Source organism: Paramormyrops kingsleyae, chromosome 8, assembly GCF_048594095.1.
Source record: "Paramormyrops kingsleyae isolate MSU_618 chromosome 8, PKINGS_0.4, whole genome shotgun sequence".
Taxonomy (NCBI): domain Eukaryota; kingdom Metazoa; phylum Chordata; class Actinopteri; order Osteoglossiformes; family Mormyridae; genus Paramormyrops; species Paramormyrops kingsleyae.
In genome coordinates this window covers 3,275,029-3,300,822 of record NC_132804.1, presented here as the reverse complement: position 1 = coordinate 3,300,822, position 25,794 = coordinate 3,275,029, and the positions used below count along the sequence as shown (strand labels likewise).

Below are 25,794 nucleotides of genomic sequence, written 5' to 3'. Positions count from 1 at the left end.
AAAGCCCACAGCTGAGGGAGGATGGATTGATCCGGAAGGAAATTTATGACATTTAAAGCACATTACGGTACCTGACGGAGCCGCTCCTCGCTCTGCCCTCGCACGGTGGCCTGTGGTATCTGCAGTCACTATTGTGCCAACCTGCCGCCGGGTGATAAATTCATCTGGTCAAAGTCTTCAAGCCAGTTTGATTTAGTTTGAGTCTTTGTAATAAATTCACCGTCACGCTGCATAATTTTACATCATCTGTTGTATCTACAGTACAAAATGCCAGATCTTCAAAAATCAATTCCATCACTTTGATTAAGCAAACCTAATGTGGATTTTTATAATCAACATGCTGATTATTGTGCTGGAGGGCAGGGATGGGGAGCCTGTTCCATGCAGGGCTGGTGTGGGTCCGGGTTTTTGGGAAGGCCTCTTAAACAGCCAATAATAAACCAGTAGTTCTCAACTCCAGTCCTGAGGACCCACTGTTATTGGCTATTGAGAGGCCATCCTAAAAACCCACACCAGCCCTCCATGTACAGTAACAGGCTCCCCACCCCTGCTGCAGGGTTAATCATTCCCTAACCCTAACCCTAACCCTAACCTTTTCACTCACTTGCAGAAAGTAAAACTGTCAAATTATCCTACCTCCTCCAAGGTGATATAAATTTAAGTTTCAAGTCAATTTTCTGTATGTAAAACACAGGCATTTATAACGGGTGTACTGTCTGTCTCACGGGCACCTGTAAAAATGATATGCTAAATTATCAGCATGTGACTGAAAGTCCCTGCCACTTCTGTTCCCATTTCTTATTAAATCAGTTACCTGTGTGTCATACAGACCCCTCGAGCAAACGGTGTAAGAGAAAAATGAATTACAGCTCTTCCCAATCCGGTCCTCGGGGACCTGCAGGCCAGGAGCTGGGAGGGAGCAAAAACATGGACTGTCTGAGGGCCCCGAGGACCGGACTGGGAAACGCTGGATCACAGCGTTATAATGCGTGTTCGTTGTTATCTCCTGAGGCTGGCCAGCATTTGATTCCTGTATCTTCAGCATGGGGGTGCTGGAGATCATCCTCAGGGTCATCACCACCCCCATCGTGGCCATTGGAGCCCGGTACTTTTGTTCTGCGGTCGACGCCTCCGAGACTCTGAGGTCACCGTGAAGGTCACCGTGGGCCGCTTGCAGGTCACAATGTGGTTCAGCAGAACGCTCCCTCTGGGCTGCGGCAAAAGACTGAGTCTGTCATGTAGCTTAGAAGCTGATCCTTCCCTTTCTGTGTACAGCTGTCAGGACCTTGGGTTCACTCCTGTCATTTTGAGATCCAGGTTCTCATGCACTTTGCAATTTGTGAATTTCTGCTGCAAGTGTTAAGTTTTTACTCCTATTCGTTGAGTTTTGAGGTTTCTGAAGTTGAACCCATTTTTGATGATCCAATTATCCTTTAGGCTGGGATTAGCTGTAATCCCTTTTTTGGTTATTAGTGAGCATATAACCTCCTCCAAGCTGCAAAGTGCAATTTCTTTTCCTCCTTCAGCATGTTCTGTTAATGTTGATACTGTATCGGCAAAGACTAAATCACACCAGTGACCAAGTCAGAAGACCCTCAGTCCTGCCCCTAATTTATGAAGCCGTATCCGTATTTGTAAAATGCAATGAATATAAATGACTATAAGCATCAGACTCTGAATTCTGCAGCAGATGTAATGATTGAGTCGGTGGCACTAAAATTCCTGCTGGGTAACTTAATAATTATCACTCAGAGGGTCCTACAGCGGAAATGATGAAAACACAGCCAGAGGAGACAGTCCACCGAAATAACACTGTTTTTGGGCTCCTGACCTTCATCCGTGTGCGTGCTGCATGAGTGCGTGCACGTGTGTCTGTGCATCCGTGTGCGTGCTGCATGAGTGTGTGCACGTGTGTCTCTGCATTCGTGTGTGCACGTGTGTCTGTGCATCCATGTGCATGAACAGATTCAACAAAATGTGTTGGGACATCAAGAAGTGGAAGGTTAGGGTTAGGGTTAGGGTTAAGGTTCAGGTTAGGAAGTGTAAATCAACGGTGACTCCTTGTTCTCAGTGTGTAGAGCAGGTTTGAGAATCCATGCACTAAAGTCAACGACACTTGACATTTTAATCTTAACAAGTCACAGCAGAGCATTTCTGAAGAGCTTGTGAGTTGGAATAGGGCATTTTGTTCAGCTGGTCTTGTGCTGAGCATCTCAGAGAGTCACGTGGAAGAGCCGAGTAACTTAATTAGATTCCTCCCTGTAACATAGTGTCTGGCCGTCCACAAATTAATCTTTACAGGTTAACACGCAGAACTCAGACGATCTCCGAGGGGGAGCCACATTTCAGCAGCGACGAATTACTTAGCTAAATGAGGGCATCTCATTTTGGTTTGTCTAACGACCTTTATTAATCACAGTCAGGCTCAGTCTAATTAACGTCCCATTCTGCTTAGCCTTGCTTTGACCCTGTAAACGAGGGAGAGGCATTTACAGGTTATCATACATCACTGCTAGAATTTAATATCCCTGTCCGCTAGAAGTTAATAGGATATTGCAGCTGCAAGAGGTCTTGTGATTTTTATCTTTTTTGCCAGTTCGAAGATGGTTTTAGTTCAGCACCATTACAGGCTGGAGCAGCCAGTTACCAGCCTCTCTCATCCGAGCTGGGAAACTCACCTGGAGCTGTGGATCATGGTAGATACACACAGGGGTGCCGTTAAAGATTTGGGGCTATAATCATATCATGTCGCCCCCCAACCTAGACCAATCATATTGTGTTTTTTTTGTCCCTAGGGGGCCCGTTGAATTGTCATAACTGCCCCCCACCCCCTTTATGGCACCCCTGCCTACACATGCATAGGTGTTTAGTGTCTGTTTTGGCTCCTCCAGCTTGTGGTAGGATTACCCCATCTTGCTCTCCATGATGCACAGACACACATACATGCGAGTTCAAGCTTGGGGGTCACAGCAAGCATGCAGGACCTCTGGAGCTGGGGGTTAGGGGCCTCGCTCTGGGGCCCACAGGCATCTGATTATTCTGATTATTCTGAAAAGGCCGGGGCTTGAACCGGCGACCTTCTGATCACAAGCACAGGGGCTTAGTCTGCTGAGCCAATCACTGCCCCCTAAAGTGTCTAACAGGTCAAAGCTGGGCTGTAGCCTCAAACCCCCAACAGAGGAGATGCTTGGTTTGTACCCCCCCACTTAGCGCATTCAGCCAGGTGACCGCCTTCCAGATACCCTTGGGGGGGGGGGGCATCCAGAAAGTTGTACGCAATCTGCTCAACTTTCAGGCCCATGGACCTTGGAAAGGAAACAACAGAATCTCTGCCTGAATGGACCGTCAGCATTCACTCTTTCTTCTTGCTTGCCTCATATATATATATATACACATGGTGGTGTTCCCTGTTTGAGCCGTAGGGGGCGGCGTTTCAGTCCTATCTGGCATCCTGAAGGGGAGTCTCAGCTCAAGATCCTCCAACGGCACCCAGTCGTTTGCATGCACAGTCTCACCTGGGATTAATGAATAATTCCACATGCCTCCTGAATAATGAAACCTACAGGGAGGCTGTCATCTCTGCGCTTTCTGGCAAGCAGCTCTCACTGCCCCCATCTTTTCATTAATGTGCTTTCTGTGATGAACGGCCGTGTGGAATGCAGAGTGTCAGAGGCGGCGATAACGGGGGAAAGAACAGTGTAAAGTTTTATAGAGGTCAGCGCGGGGGCTGTGTGCTTTAAGGACACCTTTGCCGTCAGGTCTGACCTTTCCAACATGGCCACCTCGCTCAGAGCAGCAGAACGGCCTTTTTATGGAAACCTCTGCCACACATCAGCTGAGGCGTCACAGTCGACTATAATCTGTTCACAGAGCAGCCTGCATACAATAAACTTTTAATGCACCGTGTCAGCATGGCAGGCCTGATGGTGTCTGTGTCTGGGGCCACATCCCAAAGGGTTTTATGAGACATTTGAATGTGGGACACTCTTCATACCTACCCTGCCCCCCCCTGGATCTGCCCCTCCCTGATCCCATCGCCCCCCCCTGGATCTGCCCCTCCCTGGTCCCACCACCCCTCCCTGGTCCTGCTCCTCCCTGGTCCCATTGCCCCTCCCTGTTCCTGCCCCTCCCTGGTCCCATTGCCCCCCCCTGGTCCTGCCCCTCCCTGGTCCCATTGCCCCTCCCTGTTCCTGCCCCTCCCTGGTCCCATTGCCCCCCCCTGGTCCCAGCGCCCCTCCCTGGTTCCAGTGCCCCTCCCTGTTCCTGCCCCTCCCTGGTCCTATCGCCCCTCCCTGTTCCTGCCCCTCCCTGGTCCCATTGCCCTTCCCTGTTCCTGCCCCTCCCTGGTCCCAGCGCCCCTCCCTGGTCCCATTGCCCCCCCCTGGTCCTGCCCCTCCCTGGTCCCAGCGCCCCTCCCTGGTCCCATTGCCCCCCCCTGGTCCTGCCCCTCCCTGGTCCCAGCGCCCCTCCCTGTTCCTGCCCCTCCCTGGTCCTATCGCCCCTCCCTGTTCCTGCCCCTCCCTGGTCCCATTGCCCTTCCCTGTTCCTGCCCCTCCCTGGTCCCAGCGCCCCTCCCTGGTCCCATTGCCCCCCCTGGTCCTGCCCCTCCCTGGTCCCAGCGCCCCTCCCTGGTTCCAGCGCACCTCCCTGTTCCTGCCCCTCCCTGGTCCTATCGCCCCTCCCTGGGCCCACCCACGTCACCGGCTAACCGCTTGCTTCTCCTCTCCCCCCTCCAGGTCAATGGGAAGGACCTGTCTAAAGCCTCGCATGACCAGGCGGTAGAGGCCTTCCGCACGGCCAGCGAGCCGATCGTGGTGCAGGTGCTACGTCGCGCTCCGCGTCCCAAGGCCATGGCCCCGCCCCTGGACGCCCAGGTGGCAGACAGCAGCACGCAGACGGATATCACCTTCCAGCACATCATGGCCCTCAGCAAGCAGCCCGCAGCCTCACCGGTGGGGGTGTTGGAGCAGTATCTGCTGCCAGAGGAGTGAGTAACGTGTGGTGTCCACAAGTGGCAGAAAGCTCACAACTTAACCGTCCAGTGAACATGTTAGCCACAGCACTGCTCTTGGGTTGTTAGTTCAAATCCCGCTTCCTCTGTGTGTCTCATGTTTGCATGTTCTCTGTGAGGGTTTCCTCCTGCAGTTCAAAGACATGCATTTATCTTAATTTGTGTCTCTACTGCCCGTAGCGTATGACTGTGTCCAGGGTGAGGGTGTACCCCTGCCCTGTGCTGCCTGTGTAGCGTATGACTGTGTCCAGGGTGAGGGTGTATCCCTGCCCTGTGCTGCCTGTGTAGCGTATGACTGTGTCCAAGGTGAGGGTGTACCCCTGCCCTGTGCTGCCTGTGTAGCGTATGACTGTGTCCAGGGTGAGGGTGTACCCCTGCCCTGTGCTGCCTGTGTAGCATATGACTGTGTCCAGGGTGAGGGTGTACCCCTGCCCTGTGCTGCCTGTGTAGCGTATGACTGTGTCCAGGGTGAGGGTGTACCCCTGCCCTGTGCTGCCTGGGATGGGGGCCAGACCCCTCATGACTAAAGCAGTGGAGTAACTGCTTATCATTCATAATCTCTGTTATGTCCGAAGTAGAAGAAAGTCAGGGACAAAATGATCTTGTTATAAATAAAGGGGAATATGTAAACCATGCATGCTGTGAATTGTAGTTGATAGTTTGATGTTTTTATAGTATTTAATAGTAGCTTATTTGAATATGTGCAGTCGTTTGTCAGTGCCTGTTTAAATTGAGTGTCCCCAGAAAGGTTAGAACTGCTATAACTGTCTGCATAGCGGGTGACATTTTGAAATGTAGAAATTTATGCTAATACACGTTCATATCCTTAGCCTAATGATCGAGTTGTTGGTAATAATAAGACTTGAGTACTATAAGAAATAGATGAGTTGGAATTAGATTGTAAAGAATCTTCCATCTCCTTCCATGGCCCGTGTCCCTCCCGGGTGCCAGTTAGCAGCTTGGCGCCTTGGAGGTGCCGGTACTAAGCCCTGTCGCGTCCCACCGGGTGCTAATGAGAGCGCTCCTCTACGCCCATCTGCCAGTCAGCCGGCTCTGCCACAGGCGCCGTCTTCTCTAGACGGGCAGGAGGCCGTCAGGCAGGAATGGCACAGCTCAGCCGAAGAATAACGCTTCACACTCTGGGCTGGAAGCCTGTCTGGGGTCGCAGCCTCAGAAGGGGTATAAATATCCCTAAGCATGAAGATGAGAAATAAGCCAGGTGACATGCTTTTTGTGGAGATACAACACAGACTCCCCTCTTCAAGGTGTTTTTGGTTGGATATCCACTCAATCGTTATTGTTGCTGTTCTTTTTGGTTGGTACAATAAAGTACACTGTTTGCCATGAATGAATCACGGTCTTCAGATCATGCCTCTCCTTCTAAAACAGGAAGCACTTTGGTCTAACTGAAATCACTTTGGCCTCGCTAAGCACCTTCCAGAAGTTCTCAAACTTTTCTAAAAGGTCCACATCAGATTTTTGTTGAAGAAAGAGGTCCGGAACAAATTTAACAAAACAGCATTTTATGAGTTTTAATGAATTCACAATAACTTTCTATACAAACATCAATATTTAGTTATGATAGGAACTTAACATAAAGACTGGTTTAAAGCTCACTGATAATTTCAGCTCTCTGTTATTGAGGGGGGGTTGGGGGTGATTATGATGAGTTGTGTGGTTGTACGTAGTATTTTTGTATTTCAAACCACATTAAGCCTTTTGACGTTAACCATATTGATTCGTAAGGCATCATCGGCTGGGTCCGAATAAACTTGCTTTTCATTCTGCGCTTTGAGAACCCCCGCAATATTCTGTACCCCGTGAGGCCAGTAGCCTGACCTGCGGTAGGTCGACCAGCTGTGAGCCCTGCTTGGCTTTCTAGTGAAAAGACTCATGCATTTTGGCTTACACTCAAAAAAATAAAATAAAATAAATAATAATAATACTGAGAATACACAAATGACAATGTGACTCAGAGCAAACAGCTGGAATTATCTGTCTGTCTAAACAGTGTAAAGATCTGAAGGAGAATTGCATCCAGTGAAGGCTTGTTAATAATAATGACACTTCGTTGATCCCTCGTGGGAAGAGTCTCTACACAGACGCGTGTAGGTGAGAGCAGGCTTGGCAGCGAAGGGCAGCCACCCGCAGCGGGACCCATGGAGCTGGGGGTTAAGGGTCTCGCTCAAGGGCCCACGGACACGTGACCATTTTGCAAAAACCGGGCTCAAACTGGCAACCTTCCGATTACGGTTACAGAGGCTTAGCCTGGCATTGCGGGCATTGGATATGTGGATATTGGAAAAGTGCTTCCAACGTGGAATATGTGTGCGAATATGAATTTTGACTGTGTGCATTTGAATACGATGCCCCCTGTGAGTGGGCCTTTGGCATATTAAGTACTGAAAGTCACACGGCAGAGGGAATTACTCGCAGTAAACCAGGGGCAGGTCCATATCTATCCAGCTGGATTTATGGGTAATAAAAGACTCTTTACATGTAGGACTTGTAACACTGTCTTAAAGGAGCCTTTAAATATTTTCTCTAATTTATGCCGTGATGTTCCATTGTTTTTCCAGACACTCGCCGAGGCATGAATTCTTTGACCACGGCGACTTCCTCGAAGGCATGCGACAGGAAATGGATCGAGAGGAGCTGGAGTATGAGGTAACATTTCCCAGGCTTGCTGCGGATATGACCATCTGGAGCATGGCATGCGGGCCCAGCGTATCTGTTCTTGTTGACCAAACCAGGCTTCTTCATTGTTGTGTGGAGGCTGTGACCTGTGGTCCAATCAGATTGCTTGTTTGTTCTGCACGCTGCACAGATGCTAGACGGTAACATCATTATTTATTATTGGCAAAGACTAATATGTCTTTCTCTGGTGCACTGGCTGCTCCTGAACACGGATCGTACAAAGAAGATAATGGTACGACTGGGATAATGGAAGACTGATGCCTTTCATGATGTATATTACTGCCGCCTACGTTGGGCCATAATATCGCAGTAAAATAAAAAATGATGAGGTCGCCCATTACAACGGGCCTCGTCTGCGATATTAATCGCCTTGGCTTTGACAGGCAGACGGCCGAAGGGCAGCGAGGTCAAAGGTCACCCAGGCAGCTGAATAGCTCCCCCCGGCTAGGCAGTAGGCCACGGTGCCTCTTCACAGAGATCTTCGGAGACAAAGGTCAATTGTTCGATCAACAATAGGATCTCAAAGTCACATGGATGCTTTGTTGGGATGGAACTGGAGCAAGGTGCTACTGTCTTTGAGGTGTTTGCTGTCTGAGTAAAATAGGGATTCACATCAAAGCCTGTCCCAGCTCTCCTGATTACAGGGAACTTCTCGAGTGACTTCTGCAGGCTTTGCCAGAAAGTGGCTTATTTTCGAAGACGGGCCCCGCTAAATGACCGTAATGCCATGTGATTTCCCCCAAATTCAAGCCTTTTATGTAGGGTTTCGGATGGCACTGGAGTGAAGATAAACACCGTGTGACGAGCCCCTCCCCCGGGACAGAAGGAGCGCCGTATCTGTTACACCATCTGATAGATTACAGGTGTCGAGCGTGAAAAGTGAGACACGGCTGGTTGGCAGATGTTTCCCCAAGATCTGAATAAATTTTTCATATTTCATTCTGTCTCAGTTGGCTCTGCTATCGATTGTTCACTGTTTCCAGTTGTCCTGTGGGACAGTCAGTTCTCATTGTTTACAACAATACACTATGGCAGTTCTGCGTGAAGTATATCTATCTCACCGCAAAGATCGCTGGTATCGCTGAGTCCTTTTGCCCCATAAAATAAATACTATGATACAGAGACATTTTGTGTTTTATTCTGCCGTCTCCTTTCAGGAAGTGGATTTGTACAGAATAAATAGCCAGGACAAGTTGGGACTGACCGTTTGCTACAGGACTGACGATGAAGACGAAACCGGGATCTATGTGAGCGAGGTAGGTGCCCCAAAAGCTAGCAGCTCACAAAGTACAACGAAAAGTGTTTAGGAATGTATTCAACACTAAAGTGTATATAGTGAGACACAGACTGTCTTATAATCTGCAGCACAAGCTTGATATATTGTGGTCAAGGACAGGAAGTAAAAAGAATGAGATAAAGTTTTTGTTTTTGGAGCTGGTTATCATTTCATTGCTGCAGGCCTTTAAATGAAACACTTCTTTTAAATTTGTTTTTGAGATCCGGCTCCATGTTTTGTCATTCATCGCGCATCAGCTTCCAGAAATGAGAAAGTGCCTCTATGGATGTTCATCCGTTCAGACGGCGATAGCATGTTTATTCCTGAGTCATACAGCCTGGTTAGTTTAGGTGACATTTTAATCTATCCTGCAGCATTTCCCCATCCATTCATCTCCCATCTGCCAATCCGGGACAGGGTCTGGCAGCAGCCGTGAGCCAGTCCAGGCAGCATCGGGTCCAGGCAGCATCGGGTCCAGGCAGCATAGGGTCCAGGCAGAATCGGGTCCAGGCAGAATCGGGTCCAGGCAGCATCGGGTCCAGGCAGAATCGGGTCCAGGCAGAATCGGGTCCAGGCAGCATAGGGTCCAGGCAGCATCGGGTCCAGGCAGAATCGGGTCCAGGCAACATCGGGTCCAGGCAGCATAGAGTCCAGGCAGCATAGAGTCCAGGCAGCATCGGGTCCAGGCAGCATAGGGTCCAGGCAGAATCGGGCCCAGGCAGCATCGGGTCCAGGCAGCATCGGGTCCAGGCAGCATCGGGTCCAGGCAGCATAGGGTCCAGGCAGAATCGGGTCCAGGCAGCATCGGGTCCAGTCAGCATAGGGTCCACCATGGACGGAATGCCACTGAAAAGTGATTTAATAGAAGTATTTAACTGATATTACTGTCTGTCAGACAATGGGTAGACTAATGGAATTTCTTCCCAGTTGATTGTTATTAAATGTTATTAAAACATTAAAGTAGGAAACATCATCCACTTTGATGTGATTTTATTGTCTTGAGTATAAGTGGGTGTGTTTTTTTTCTTTCTTTCTTTAGATTGATCCGAACAGCATTGCTGCGAAAGACGGCAGGATCCAGGAAGGAGACCGCATCATCCAGGTACAGTCACCTCAAGGCCTCCACCTGGTGGCGGGGCAGGGTATCGCTATTTGAAAATAACGAAAATATCGTTATTTGTCCTGCTCCCAGATCAACGGTGTGGAGATCCAGAACCGAGAGGAGGCCGTGGCACTGCTGACCAGCGAGGAGAACAAGAACGTGTGTCTTTTGGTGGCCCGGCCAGAGATCCAGGTGAGAATTCAGGAGAAGGAAACGGAGAAGGTCCGAGAGCAGCCAGACAAGGCTCTGTGTTAGTGACGTCACACAGCAGCGTGCGGAGGTTTGCCAGTTAGGAGGAGGGCCTGTGTGTCACTAACCAAACGCAGGACATTTCAGCATATTCATAGTCAGGAGGCGTTCATAGCATTTATACGCATGATCAGAGAAAATACTGCCATTGATGTTAAGAAGTGGAGCTCAGCGACTGAAAATGATTTTAATGATTGGATGCAATTTTCATTATTCTAACTGACCTTAATAATTGAACCTCATCTTGATTATATCCCAAGTACAGTACTGTGCTAAAACCTTAAGCAGTCAAAGAGAATCCGTAAGGCTGTATATCTGAGTAGTAAGTATACATTTGCTGAGAAAAATAAACACAATTTAACATTAGAAAATGTGCAAATTAACAGTAACATGAGAAAAAAAATCTTCTGTTCTGTTCTAAGTTCCTGTTGTCTTGCTGGAGGGCTAGAAGAACGTCGCTTTGGTTCCCAGTCCTCTCCTCAGGGGCACCCCAGCTATGTCACGTCTTTGTTACATTTCACCACCAACCCAATTAATTAATTAATTTAGTTCAGTGGTTCCCAAACTTCCTCTGCAGGGCCCCCCTTTTCTAGATAGGAACATTACTGAGCCCCCCCCCCCCCCCCCCCCATTCAAACTACACAGGTTCAGATTCAAACTTAATTTGAAATACAACTCCCTTTTCTAATTGAGCGAAATAAATGCAATTACAAACTACAAATGGTGCAATTTCACCACTGTGGGAGAAAAAAGAGCAATCAATTAAAGATAAAAGTCCAGCATAAGTTTGAAGTTATGCAAATGCAGATTTAACATTCCTGTTAATATTCATTGGCGTACACAAATTAAAGTTTGTCTTACGTTTACCGCATTTAGTTTTTGATGATAACCGCAGGTTTCAGCCTATACTATAGCACAAAACAACACTACATCATAATCACACTAAAAATAATCAAGAGATTATTTTAGGGTGGCACATGTCCCTGAGGCTATCCCATTGGTGCGCCCCCCGGCAATACCTCTGCGCCCCCCCAGTTTGGGAACCACTGGTTTAGTTAAATAACTCAGTGAGGTACTGATTAGCTATACGAGGTGTGATAGGGAGTTTTTATGTCTTTATTAGGTTTTTACACTGGAGCATTCAAACATGTAGAGAAGCAAGAAGAATATAGCAGCTTTAGTCCCAGTCATTCATCGCTACAGGTGTGTCTAGAACCAATGGAGAACAACTAATATCCGCCGGCAAGCAGCGGCACAGTCCGGGTGCGATAGCTGTCACGGCCCCCTCACCCTTTGATTTCAGCCGGGTTCGCGGGAAACCCAAAAAGGACCTGTGTGGTCTGGAAGGAGACTGCAACTGGAGAGGATCTACAATGTATGAAGGGGCCTGTCCATTAAGTGCTTTAAAAACGAAAAGTCAACTATTAAATGTAATCCTAAAATCAACTGGGAGCCACTGAAGAGATGCTAAAACTGGTTGAATGTGTTCCCTCTTCTTAGTGCCGGTCACTAATCCCGGCCGCAGCAATACGTACCAATTGGAGACAAGCTAGTGAAGACTGATTTATGTCTGCATGTATGGCGTTAGATAGTCCAAATGTGAGGAAATTAAGCCATAGATAAGTCGGGAAAAAGAAAGGATGTTCTTGATTTTCAACATAAGTCTCAACTGAAACAACAGAGTTTATGTGGTTGTCAAATTTGAGATCAGCATCAAAGATCACCCCCAGGTTCCTGCCCTGGGGTGTCACACATGTGGGTAGCTGACCCAGGTGTGACACGTCCGCCAGAAAGCGTGTATATATCCTACAGGCTGGTGAAAAGTATCACAGTCAGCAGTGAGATGTCAGTTGGCTGAAAATGATCTTCTCTGCCTTGCCCCCCCCCTGCCCCTCCACCCCCGTTTCCAGCTGGACGAAGGATGGATGGATGATGACAGGAACGATTTCCTGGATGACTTGCACATGGACATGTTGGAACAGCAGCACCATCAGGCAATGCAGTTCACAGCCAGCATGCTCCATCAGGTAAGCTAATCCATCACAGAGCAACTGAGTAACATGGACATGTCGCTCCCAGCATGCTCCATCAGGTAAGCTAATCCATCACAGAGCAACTGAGTAACATGGACATGTCGCTCCCAGCATGCTCCATCAGGTAAGCTAATCCATCACAGAGCAACTGAGTAACATGGACATGTCGCTCCCAGCATGCTCCATCAGGTAAGCTAATCCATCACAGAGCAACTGAGTAACATGGACATGTCGCTCCCAGCATGCTCCATCAGGTAAGCTAATCCATCACAGAGTAACTGAGTAACATGGACATGTCGCTCCCAGCATGCTCCATCAGGTAAGCTAATCCATCACAGAGTAACTGAGTAACATGGACATGTCGCTCCCAGCATGCTCCATCAGGTAAGCTAATCCATCACAGAGTAACTGAGTAACATGGACATGTCGCTCCCAGCATGCTCCATCAGGTAAGCTAATCCATCACAGAGTAACTGAGTAACATGGACATGTCGCTCCCAGCATGCTCCATCAGGTAAGCTAATCCATCACAGAGTAACTGAGTAACATGGACATGTCGCTCCCAGCATGCTCCATCAGGTAAGCTAATCCATCACAGAGCAACTGAGTAACATGGACATGTCGCTCCCAGCATGCTCCATCAGGTAAGCTAATCCATCACAGAGTAACTGAGTAACATGGGCATGTCGCTCCCAGCATGCTCCATCAGGTAAGCTAATCCATCACAGAGTAACTGAGTAACATGGACATGTCGCTCCCAGCATGCTCCATCAGGTAAGCTAATCCATCACAGAGTAACTGAGTAACATGGACATGTCGCTCCCAGCATGCTCCATCAGGTAAGCTAATCCATCACAGAGTACCTGAGTAACATGGACATGTCGCTCCCAGCATGCTCCATCAGGTAAGTCAGACCTAACCCACTGATGCAGCCATATATGCTCCTTTAAATTGTGCCCAATGGCCATACATGTAGTCCAGTAAATTTAATAGAAGTAATAGGTTTTGAATTTAATGGTTCATTGTATCCCAGCTGCAATGTAACCAGAGAAGCTCTTGCCCAGTTTATGAAGGACACTGCCCTTGTTCCTGTTTTTCAGAAGAAGCGTGAAGAAGACGGCGGGACCACAGATACGGCGACCCTCCTGTCCAATCAGCATGAGAAGGACAGTGGGGTGGGCCGCACAGACGAGAGCACGCGCAACGATGAGAGCTCGGAGCAGGAGAACCTGGCTGATGACCAGACCACCTCATCCAACACGCTGGGCAGCCGCAAGCAACTCGCCTACAGTCAGGACACGCTGGGCAGCGGGGACACGCCCTTCAGCAACGAGTCCTTCATCTCCGCCGACTATGCCGATACTGACTTCCTGGGCATCCCCGCCGACGAGTGTGAGCGCTTCCGGGAGCTTCTGGAGCTGAAGTGCCGGACACGGAGCAGCAGGCAGCCTGGCCTGTACCAGCCCAGTGCCGAACCAGAGGGTGTGGACAAAGAGCTGGAGCTGCTCAATGAGGAGTTGCGCAGCATCGAGCTAGAGTGCCTGAGCATCGCCAGGTCGCATCGCATGCAGCAGTTGCGCGAGCCCTGGATGCTACACAACAGCGGCTTCCGCAACTACAACACCAGTATCGACGCCCGGCGCCACGAGCTCTCAGACATCACTGAGCTGCCCGAGAAATCGGACAAGGACAGCTCCAGCGCTTACAACACGGGCGAGAGCTGCCGCAGCACACCACTCACGCTTGAGCTGTCACCGGACAACTCGCTGCGCCGCGGTGCCGAGCCACGGGGACCGGGCAACCGCACGTCCAGGCCGCTGCTGTCTCCCGTCCGCGAGGCCGGTCCAGCCCGGGTTCGGCAGTCCCTCTCCCCTAAGGAAGCCGAGGCCAGCACGCAACCAGAGGCTAGAGAGCGCCGGCAGACCAAGGGTCCCATAGCGCCGCACTCCCCGTACAAACACGCCCACATTCCAGCCCATGCCCAGCACTACCAGAGCTACATGCAGCTGATCCAGCAGAAGTCGGCCGTGGAGTATGCCCAGAGCCAAGTGAGCCTGCTGAGTGCGTGCCGGGACGCCATGGGGGGGGCCGGAGGCGGAGGAGGAGGTGCCGGCGAGTCCGACCCCAAGACCGAGTGGAAGGTGAAGATCCGCAGCGATGGGACCCGCTACATCACCAAGCGCCCCGTGCGCGACCGGCTACTCCGCGAACGGGCCCTGCGCATCCGCGAGGAGCGAAGCGGCATGACCACGGACGACGACGCCGCCAGCGAGATGAAGATGGGCCGCTATTGGAGCAAGGAGGAGCGCAAGCAGCACGCCGTGCGCGCCAAGGAGCAGCGGCAGCGGAGGGAGCTCATGAAGCAAAGCCGGCTGGACGTCCCACGCGGTGGGGAGCCGGGCGCCACCGAGGACAAGAAGGAGCTGAGCATCATCGAGCTGAGCCACCGCAAGATGATGAAGAAGAGGAGCAAGAAGATCTTCGATAACTGGATGACTATCCAGGAGCTGCTCACCCACGGCACCAAGTCTCCGGACGGGACAAGAGTCTACAACTCCCTGCTGTCTGTCACGACCGTTTAGGCGGGCAGCCCCAGTGACGTACTGTACATAGGACTCTACCGCTTGGGGTAGAAATTCCTGCCTCGTTCAATGTGGCAACCCTGTAAATACGAAATGGAGGAGGAGCGTATTCTGAAGGAACTCGAAAGGGCTGCGATGTGGCGTTTTCATTTCTGAAGTAATGCTAACAACAAAAGGATTTCGCAGGCTTTCAGTAATCTTTGTACCTTTGTACCGGTTGTTCTCAAAGATATGTATAAGCAAAAAACAAAACAAAAAAAAATGCTGTTACAACTTCTATTGCCTTTGAAAGGTTTCGCGACTGTGGAATGGCCATCTGCTTTGAGTAACCAGCACCAAAACATCGTTTTTTGTTTTTTTTAAACAAGTATCATTAATCAGTATTTTATTGTTTATGCATATGTTTTGTTTATTGAATATGAAACGCTATTTAGCTTCGGAGTTAAAGCAGAGTCCTTTTTTGGAAAAGTATTTCTGAATTTTGCAAAAAAACTGCCTTCTGGTTTGTATGAAACATTCCCGAATAAAGGAAGTTGTTTCACTCTGCAGCTTGCTCCGACCAGCTCCGACTGCCATAACATAAACCATTTGTGCACGGACAGGGGCGGAATAACATCTGTCTCCTGTCTGTTAAAGTCCAAACGTTTATCCATGCATCTGTTACACATCATGTAGCATTTTTGGAGCTCAAATTTTTCACTTAGAAAACAATCTGTTGTCCTGTAAAATGAGAATAAATTATTTAATGTTGTTGAAATGTTGTTAGCTTTTTTTTTAACGCTATTGACAGCAATTAAAGGTGACTAACTGGTTGATTGTACTGAGCAAAACATCCAGTATCCAGAGAATATTATTAATAAAGCTAGATAAATTTGATCTCCCTATAATATAGCTCAAATATTCTCTGAAGAACATATATTGCATGATGCAATCAAACTTTTAAAGTGGTTTTTAACTGAAAGGTCACCAGTGACATCAGCCACCTTGTCTAGGCCAGTGTATAGATACAGTATTAAGATACTTTAATGAGTTCTGGTGAGTATTCACTCAGTAATGGATGATCCAGCACCACATTATTATAGAACATCTGATACACAGGTTCTTACCCATTACACATCTCACGGTTCCAGTGAGATCAGGACCAAGTCCAATTTCAAGTTATTTACAGCACTGTAAAGCACAGCTGTATTACAGTTCTGCCTACTTCTGAAGAATATGCTGTAATTCGTCCCCTTCCCATCATAAAGATCAGCACTCGTAGGATTGCTGCACAAGCACCGTGTTCCAGTTATGCCTCCCATGAGAGAGGTGATGTCATTCTGCAAGCTCAGCAATGGCCTGAGGAGGTCGCCGCCCACTCTGAGTCCCACTCTGCTGCTGTGTGTGAAGTCACGCCTGACACATGGATCTAAAGAGAACCCCTTCATGATTCTGCTGACCCGCAACCTGCTCTGCTCTCCTTAAGCCGCGTAATCTAACACACACAGCTGTCTCCATTTTACACACCATATACACAGTACAAAGACAGTCACACTTCGCCAATGTTCGATCACGCTGCACAGCAAATTCCCCAAACGAAGGCAGCAAACCCATATTTGTGCCGTGACGACACCATGGCTGACTTGCCTGCGTTGTGGAATCGTCCCCTCAGTCCCGGCCTTTCACCGGCAGCTCTGCACACACACGATAATCTTGCTTCAGCACAAAGGTTTTCTCCATTTTTACTGTTTCGCATTTTAGATATTGCTTAAGTCTAGATTCATAATGAATTGTACTGCTTAATATTTGGCTACTTGACAGGATGCTGTCTCCTCTATATTCTGTCAGCAGGAATCCTGAGGATGTTTATGTACACAGAATGCACATACAGTAAACTTATTTGGGTGGTGGGGAGGCAGGAACATATGGCTTTGTTATTCATCGTAAAGCGAAACACATTTCTGAATGTCTTTGCAAGACGGACCCACCATCTGGTAATAATACCCAGCCGGTTCCCCATTTGCTCACTTACATGCTTCAGAAAGCTCACTTGGTTAAAATTAAAAAAACAGCACATTTACTTAACTAGGAAAATACCACAAAGCAAATAATTATTTCTGGCTTTTGAGGTAGAGGCTACTTTGTTTCATCTCCATGAAACATTCTTGTGATAAATGACAGCCAAAGAACCAAGAGTAATTACTTGATTTGTTGAATACATTAATTACATTATGGATAATACTGTACATCTTACAATGAATACATTGCCATATTTTAGAACATTTTAGAAACGAATTTGAATACAGAAATGAAATGCATGTTTCTAAACACAGTGACAAAATTATTATAGACTGTCTAAACACCAAGCATTAAGTCACTAGTGCACTAGAAGCCTATTAATGAGTGGAACTTAAACATCCACGCCACGGTCCCACAGATGAGTAACTTGTAAGAGACACTTGCCTTGAGGTTTTGAGTGGGGGGTGTTATATAGGAGGTGGCTTGAATGGAAGTTCTGTTTATTTTATGTTCTTATTACTTCAAAATTAGTTGAAATACTAGAACTCGTGGCCATAGGTGGAAATTGGCAGGAGAACATTTTAAAATGGATTTGAGAAAGCACTTCTTTACACAGCATGTAGTTAGAGTATGGAATAGTCTCCCTGTAGGTGTAGTGCAAGCTAAAACCCTGGGTTCCTTTAAATCAGAGCTAGATAAGATTTTAAAAACTCTGAGCTGTTAGTTCAATTCTCCCCAAACGAGCTTGATGGGCCAAATGGCCTCCTCTCGTTTGTATATTTCTTACGTTCTTATGACACACGCCCTGACTGGGCAGGATGCTCCTTGGCCAGGCTTTCATGGTGAGCTGACCCAACTCCGGCACTGGCTGATAGGCCGGGTCAGGGCAAAGTCTTATTGTAGCATTAGAGATAGGATTCTGGGGTAAGGGTTACAGTCGTATTAGAATCGAGACTAGCATCAGGATTAATGGTAGAATTAATGATAAATTTTGGGTTAGAGTTAGGGTTAATATTAGTGAAGAATAGGTTTAGCTGTTATATTATTATAAATATTCGTGTTGAATCTACCATTAGGATTGGCGTGAGGGTTTGAGCTAAGGAGGGGGTTTGCTGTGATTTGTGTTCTGGTGTCGCAGATACAGTAGGAGTGGCATTAGGGTTAGGGTTAGGTTTTGGTTCAGTGATGGCTTTAGGATTACAGGTAGGGATTCATATCCCACTGGTTACTAGATGACCACACCATCATCTAACAGAGTGAACCTTTACGTGATGCATGTGATGACATAAAAAAAAACACTGGACCACAGAAACAGAGGAAAAGATCAAACTAATCTCTCAAAATTATACGGGGAGGGTGGGGCCCCAAGAATTGATTGCCAAGCCCTCGCTGTTTGTTATTCGCTCTGTATGCCGCGTCGTTATCTCCCACTTACAAGTGTGTACACAGTGTCCTCTCCCGGCATAAATCATACGGAGGGCGCGAGCTGCCCTCTGAAAACGCAATCAATTACATTCCAGTACGACCCTGCTTCCACAGCTTGTCCGATTAGCATAATCATTCTGGTTAAATAACGGAGATTAAACACGGAGACAGAGGTGCTTTATCCAGGCGGCTACCTTTAAAAGTCCCCAAAGTGATAAAAGAAAAGAGTCTCTCAGCATGATGGATGGCCGAGCACAAAGAGGAAATGAGTGGCTGCTATAGGGCGACAGAGACCTGCATTCTGTTGCCATAGTTTCACTTCATTAGCCTTTCACACCGGGGAGACAACAACGGTGCCCAAACCAGGAATAAACCACTAGCCTGCAGGACATAGAGCTGTTTTTGTGAAAGACCCTACGATGTGTATTTGTTTTGTGCATCTTCAGGTGGTTTTTATTTTTTGTTTTTGTTCATTTGTGGTGCTTTATGCTGGTGTGGGGTTTAATTTATTTAGGCAAAGTAACAGCACAGCAGTCATGAAAACGATGATCACCCTGTATCAGACTGGCACGTGGAATGGAAGCAGATCTGAGGCGGGCTGATGGGTCCTGATGCAGTGTCTGAGTGGGGCCACAATTTCCCTGTGCACTCGTACAATGGCCCTTTTCATTGGCAATGGATCACACTAATGTTACCACAGGGACACATTTGATGAATCACAGAATAGTTTTGGGGAAATAGGTCACATTTTAAAAACAGTGACTGATAATGATGGAAAGCCAGATACAACTGGAATCATTTATAGGGCACTTTGTTATGTAGTGTAAGAATTACCCACATCTTAGGGTGGACTCACACTTCAGTCGTCTTAACAACGTAACGATCCTGGCCCAATCACGCTTTTGTCATCCCAGCGCAAGTTTTTTGTGTTGAAAAAAACATAGGAAGGAAAGCGCTATCACACAGCAGGATGGAATTCACAAACAATGTTCTTATTTTGTGGCTTATTTGCAGTCGTTATGGGCACCGTGATACACAGATTTACCAAGGATGCAATGTAGCAATTTTTATTTATTTATGCTGCACCAAGAACAAGATACTCCCACCTTATACCAAATATCTGAGTTTGTCCCCAATTAGTGTTACACGGGATCAGCGATACTGAAAAAATACCGCATTTTTGAAAGCTCTTCGGTATTACATTTTCTTTAGTACCGGTACTAATTACACTACAGCTGTCGCAATTACTCAAACTCGATTGATCGAATATTTAAAAGCATGGATTGAAAATGACCTTCTCGATCACTGTAATATGGCGGAAGGAGGACTGCGCAGAGTGGATGAGGATCCAAATTAAACGGGAAACCATCAGTTGTTTGGAAGCACTTCACCTTAAAAGTGAATGAAAACGCAGTCGTCTGTCAGTATTGCAAAGCGGAACTTAAATATCAGCACAGCATGACTGCAGTGCAACGACATCTAAGAAGAAGACTTTCAGGTTTGACGGATCACCTAATAATACGAGATTAGCCATATATATGCTAGCCTGTCTTTGTCGTCACTTTGGCTTGTATCATTTTTTCTTAATTTACTTTTTCTATATCAGAATAATCGCTGCTAAAACAAAGGTTATAGCCCCGTCACTAAGCCGTACCAACTTACATAATATGGTGTATGACCATACTATATATTTTTATGAGCGTTGTGTTTTTGAGAAGGCCTGAATGATATTTGAACAAGTTCACATTGCGATATTTCAGTTTAGCTATGCAGGCAAATAGAACTTATCTACTGACAGAGCCTGTTAATTAGTTGGTGGTGTTGCCCTTAGTTGTACCAACAGGTACAAATCATGTTTGACAAATCATTTGCTTTTGATCAATAACCTCTCATTGCTAGATGAATGTCTTTTTGTGACCAGTTCTTGTTAGCTTTTCTCTTTTTCGTTCATTTTTGTTGAATTTCTCATGATTGCGCTGCAATGTCTACGACTGAATCGAACAGTAAGGAGGAGAATGACGATTATGATGAGCGCATGGAAAGCTGATGCAAACACGGCAAACTTTAGACAGTTTTTTGGACCTACATATACTAAATAATGTTGAAAAGAGGAGCCATCATTAAAATTGCAAACCTTTCTGAGCTTTGCTTTCCTATGACCGATGACGACGATTCATCCAGTAATCGTTTATATGTAATACAATAAATACCTGGCGATTACATTTATCATTAGGAACAGCGGTAGGAAATTCATGAATCCGCCAAAAGCCACATAGACACAGGAAGAACATGCCGACTCCACACACGCTATGCAGGCACAGCACTACCCAATGAGACGCTATGCAGGCACAGCACTACCCAATGAGACGCTATGCAGGCACAGCACTACCCAATGAGACGCTATGCAGGCACAGCACTACCCAATGAGACGCTATGCAGGCACAGCACTACCCAATGAGACGCTATGCAGGCACAGCACTATCCAATGAGACGCTATGCAGGCACAGCACTACCCAATGAGACGCTATGCAGGCACAGCACTACCCAATGAGATGCTATGCAGGCACAGCACTACCCAATGAGATGCTATGCAGGCACAGCACTACCCAATGAGATGCTATGCAGGCTCAGCACTACCCAATGTGATACTTGTGCTTGATGAGAACCCTCAGTGCCAGGATGTGGTCAAGGATACACTTCTTAGCGTAAAACCAGACTGCTGTGGTCACTGGTGGGCCAGCAAGAGATCAAGGCTCCTGTTAAGGATGACCCTGGCAAGGACCTTACCCAGCACTGAAAGCAGTGATCACGGCTCCTGTTAAGGATGACCCTGGCATGGACCTTTCCCAGCACTGAAAGCAGTGATCACGGCTGCTGTTAAGGGTGACCCTGGCAAGGACCTTACCCAGCACTGAACGCAGTGATCACGGCTCCTGTTAAGGATGACCCCAGCACTGAAAGCAGTGATCACGGCTCCTGTTAAGGATGACCCTGGCATGGACCTTTCCCAGCACTGAAAGCAGTGATCACGGCTGCTGTTAAGGATGACCCTGGCAAGGACCTTACCCAGCACTGAAAGCAGTGATCACGGCTCCTGTTAAGGGTGACCCTGGCAAGGACCTTACCCAGCACTGAAAGCAGTGATCACGGCTCCTGTTAAGGGTGACCCTGGCAAGGACCTTACCCAGCACTGAAAGCAGTGATCACGGCTCCTGTTAAGGGTGACCCTGGCAAGGACCTTACGCAGCACTGAAAGCAGTGATCACGGCTGCTGTTAAGGGTGATCCTGGCAAGGACCTTACCCAGCACTGAACGCAGTGATCACGGCTCCTGTTAAGGATGACCCTGGCAAGGACCTTACCCAGCACTGAACGCAGGGATCACGGCTCCTGTTAAGGGTGACCCTGGCATGGACCTTACCCAGCACTGAAAGCAGTGATCACGGCTCCTGTTAAGGATGACCCCAGCACTGAAAGCAGTGATCACGGCTCCTGTTAAGGATGACCCTGGCAAGGACCTTACCCAGCACTGAACGCAGTGATCACGGCTCCTGTTAAGGATGACCCTGGCAAGGACCTTACCCAGCACTGAACGCAGGGATCACGGCTCCTGTTAAGGGTGACCCTGGCATGGACCTTACCCAGCACTGAAAGCAGTGATCACGGCTCCTGTTAAGGATGACCCTGGCATGGACCTTTCCCAGCACTGAAAGCAGTGATCACGGCTGCTGTTAAGGATGACCCTGGCATGGACCTTTCCCAGCACTGAAAGCAGTGATCACGGCTCCTGTTAAGGGTGACCCTGGCATGGACCTTTCCCAGCACTGAAAGCAGTGATCACGGCTGCTGTTAAGAATGACCCTGGCAAGGACCTTACCCAGCACTGAAAGCAGTGTTATCCCCCCTGTAGTTTCCGCAATCCAGGTGGTCACCCTTCCTTTTCCAGATAAGGACTACAAGTCCCATTTTCCAGTCAGTTGGGATGATGCCTGACTCCCAAATGGAAGTAAAGAACAGCTTTACCACCAGCCTGGAGAAGTTCACCCCGGATACCACAGATCCCTGCCGCTAACTGACACCCAAGAAGAGCCTGAATGTCATAATACAGTGACATCAGACACCACCGGGAGGAGCCGATCCGCCACAGCAACAGCTACTCCCTGAGTATCGCAGCCGTCAGAGCGACCAGACCAAACGTAGGTATACCCACCTACAGAGATCTGGCCACTCCCTGGTCTGCGTACCTCAGAGAGCGCCGCCGCCGTAATGCGGAGTTAGCGAAGCAACCCCAACAGAAGAGGGAGATGGTCATCTTGCCGCAGAGACAAGACGTCCCTACGTGCCTACCCAGGTGGGCCGGCCCAAACTGGGACGCAAATGGCCCTGTTAAAAAAGTAAAAAGCTGATATATATAACCAAGTCATCCCATTTACAGTAAGAAAGAGGAGTGCTGAGTGGCTCAGCAGGCTAAGCCTCTGTGTCTGAGAACAGAAGGGGTCCAGTCTGAGTCTGGCCTCAGCAGAACAGTCACATGTCTGTTAGATCCATGCCTTCCATAGCTGGCTGGCCTTCACTGATTCCCCAGGCCTGCTCTCATCTGTCGGTGTTTCAGGGAGGGCAGGATGAGGAAGGTGAAATGAGAAATTCCCCACTGGGATCAGTAAGGTTTCATTCATTCTGTCCGTCCCGGCTTATTATACATACGATCAATCAAATATATTTTAACTGATAAGACAACAAATATGGCAAACAGGAAATGGGAAAAAGAGACGTTACAGTGTCTGATTTCCCATCTTGTAAAAATCACAATGTGCTGTAGATTCAATGCTGCCTGCATCTATTCAGGCTTCTCCTTCTCAACTTAATCTAGTGTCTCATTACCAAGTATGTGACAATCAGATATCTGTGCCACAATATGTAAATCTGCTTTTGATAAGGTTTCTGTATTTATTTTGACCTGAGATTTATATTCAGATGGCAAAGCGTAAACATTTATTCTCAGCCTCTCCTTTGCCCCAAACTGATGGATCTTCTCTGGAAAGACGTTAATAAATTGCCCAGAATTATGCATATATTGGTCATGGACGATGCTGTATTTGTACTAAATGGTGGTAAGGAAGGCTCTAACCATCCTATTGATTAGTGATTTCAGCTTTTAGAGCCCTTTTGGAGTTAAAATATTGGAAGAAACTTTTAATGTCATCCTTAGCCTCCAGTGCAATCTTCCTTTCTACATTCCTCTTAGCGAGTCTAATGTTATTTTTTAACTCAACCTGTAGACTTAGATACTCCTGCTTTATTTTGTAATCATTGGTTATTTTCCATTTGTGGAACATCTTTTATTCCTGCTTGTGCCCCAGGTTTGTAGGTCTTGTTATTCTGGTTTCTCCTAGTGTTTGAACCCTTAAGATTATAAGTTATAACCCCCACAGTATCTTACTCCCAACCCTAATGTTTGGCTAATTGTCTTGCTCTGCACCTGCCCCTCATGTAGTCCTCGTTATCTCTGTATTTAAGTTGGTCATTGTGTGTTTGCTGTGGTTGTTCCTGTGTTGCTCTCTGCCTTTAGTTTTTGGCTGTTTTTTGATCCATTGTGGTCTGTTTGTTTCTTGTGTTCTTTCTGAGGTTTAATAAGCTACCATTTTGTGAGCTGCAATGTGGATCATCCATCCTTTATCTTGCCCATTTCAAGCACATATCCCACAGATGCTCCTTCGGATTGTGGTCTGGGGAATTTGGAGGCGAAGTCAGCACCTTGAACTCTGATATTTCATGTGACGCCCCCCATTGCTGGTTCACCGGTTGGCATTCCTTGGACCACTTTTAGTAGGTATTGACCACTGCATACTGGGAACACCGCACAAGACCTGTTTGGGAGATGCTCTGACCCAGTTTTCTAGAAATCACAATTTGGTCTTTGTCAAAGTCGCCCAGATTCTTACATTAACCTATTTTTCCTGCTTCCAACACAATTTCAAGAACTAACTGTTTACTTGCCTAAAATATAAAGGCACCCATAACAGGTGCCATTGTAACGAGATAATCGATGTTATTCCCTTCACCTGTCAGTGGTTTTAATGTTATGCCTGGTTGCTGTATGTTGCATGTTCTAAGAAATGAGGAGGAGGGGGAAAATGAACTGTCAGAGCATAGTTAATAAGGATAAGCAGACAAACTTTGATTACAAATGTAATTTAGGCATTTAATTTAAATACTAATGCTGGTTAATATACTTTTTTGCATATTTAAATGTTTATATAGGTTTTTTTTAAGACAAATTTCCAAAATACTGCCACTTCTCTGTCAGTAATTGGGTTCGGAGTGTCGCTCCACGGCTGGTTCATAATGAAAGTGGCTCATGAGAGGCAGGCTGTAGAAGGTCAGGATCTGCTGATGGTGGGTGTGGCTTAGAGGGGAGCAAAGCCACCAATGCGTAAAAACAAGGCCACTAAACACAGGGACATCTGGATGATGATGTCCTCCTGAGACGTCTGTGCCCCGTGTCGCCCTCCTGAGACGTCTGTGCCCCGTGTCGCCCTCCTGAGAGAGATGCATACTATATGGACACAAGTACTGGGACACCAGCTTGTCCAGCATCTTACTCTGATCCAAAGGGTATTAATAGTTTCTATAATAGCCTCTGCTCTTCTGGGAAGGCTTCCGTTAGAGGGTGGAACCTTGCTGGTGGGATTTGCTGCCATTCAGGTTGGGTATCGATGCTGGGTGATCAGGTACCTTTCTGGGAGCTTGTGTGGCCGACCACTTCGCAGCCGAACTTGTTCCAGACGTTTCCACGTCGCAATCATTTCACTTGTGGTTGACCAAGTCAGCTCCAGCAGGGCAGGAAGAAATGTGGACAACCGACTTGATAAAGGGGTCCAGTGACGGGGCCAGGCTGATTAGCCTCTTCTGTTTGACCGAGGCGGCGCGGCTGCCTGGAAAGAGGTGGGAAAAGGATGAAGACGGCATCAACTGGGCAGTGCTAGAAGATTCAAGAAGATCTAGAGCCCCACAGAAGAGAAGAGAAAGCCAGCAGACACCTTGGAGCAGCGTGGGACTCAAAGGTCCCTGTCAAGGTTTGAATCACAACATAGTCCTGTGTTGGAGACGTCCAGCTGTAGCTAGTAATATGACCCTCATGTTCAGAGCTGCTGCCACTGATAATCAGTATCTGCCTACATCCAAAAATGCACAGAGGATATCTGTGTCATGAAGAACATCACCACAAGGGCCAATGAGAAGCCATGGATGACGCAAGAGGTACGTGAGAAGCTAAAAGCACGGAATATCACTTTCAAGTCGGGTGACGAGACTGCACTCAGAACAGCGAGAGCCAACCTCAACCGTGCTATAAGAACAGCAAAGCGTGCCTATGCGGAGAAGATCCAAAATCTCTTCCGTGACCCCAGTAACACCAGACAA

The 25,794-nt window shown here is 47.6% G+C and overlaps 1 protein-coding gene across 3 annotated transcripts in view; it reads left to right on the top strand.

The window, feature by feature from the left end:
* The window catches only part of pdzrn3b (PDZ domain containing RING finger 3b), an 81,982-nt gene extending 66,275 nt beyond the window's left edge, over positions 1–15,707 (top strand). For 2 of the 3 annotated variants that reach the window (XM_023794028.2, XM_072714994.1), the window contains 7 exons: positions 4,737–4,987; positions 7,591–7,678; positions 8,866–8,964; positions 10,024–10,086; positions 10,177–10,278; positions 12,246–12,362; positions 13,469–15,707. In XM_023794028.2, the coding sequence (XP_023649796.2) occupies positions 4,737–4,987; positions 7,591–7,678; positions 8,866–8,964; positions 10,024–10,086; positions 10,177–10,278; positions 12,246–12,362; positions 13,469–14,950 (2,202 nt within the window). In that variant the 3' untranslated portion in view covers positions 14,951–15,707. The remainder of the gene's footprint in view (positions 1–4,736; positions 4,988–7,590; positions 7,679–8,865; positions 8,965–10,023; positions 10,087–10,176; positions 10,279–12,245; positions 12,363–13,468) is intronic. The other variant, XM_023794029.2, reaches the window with a different exon arrangement.
* The last annotated feature ends 10,087 nt before the right edge of the window (positions 15,708–25,794 follow it).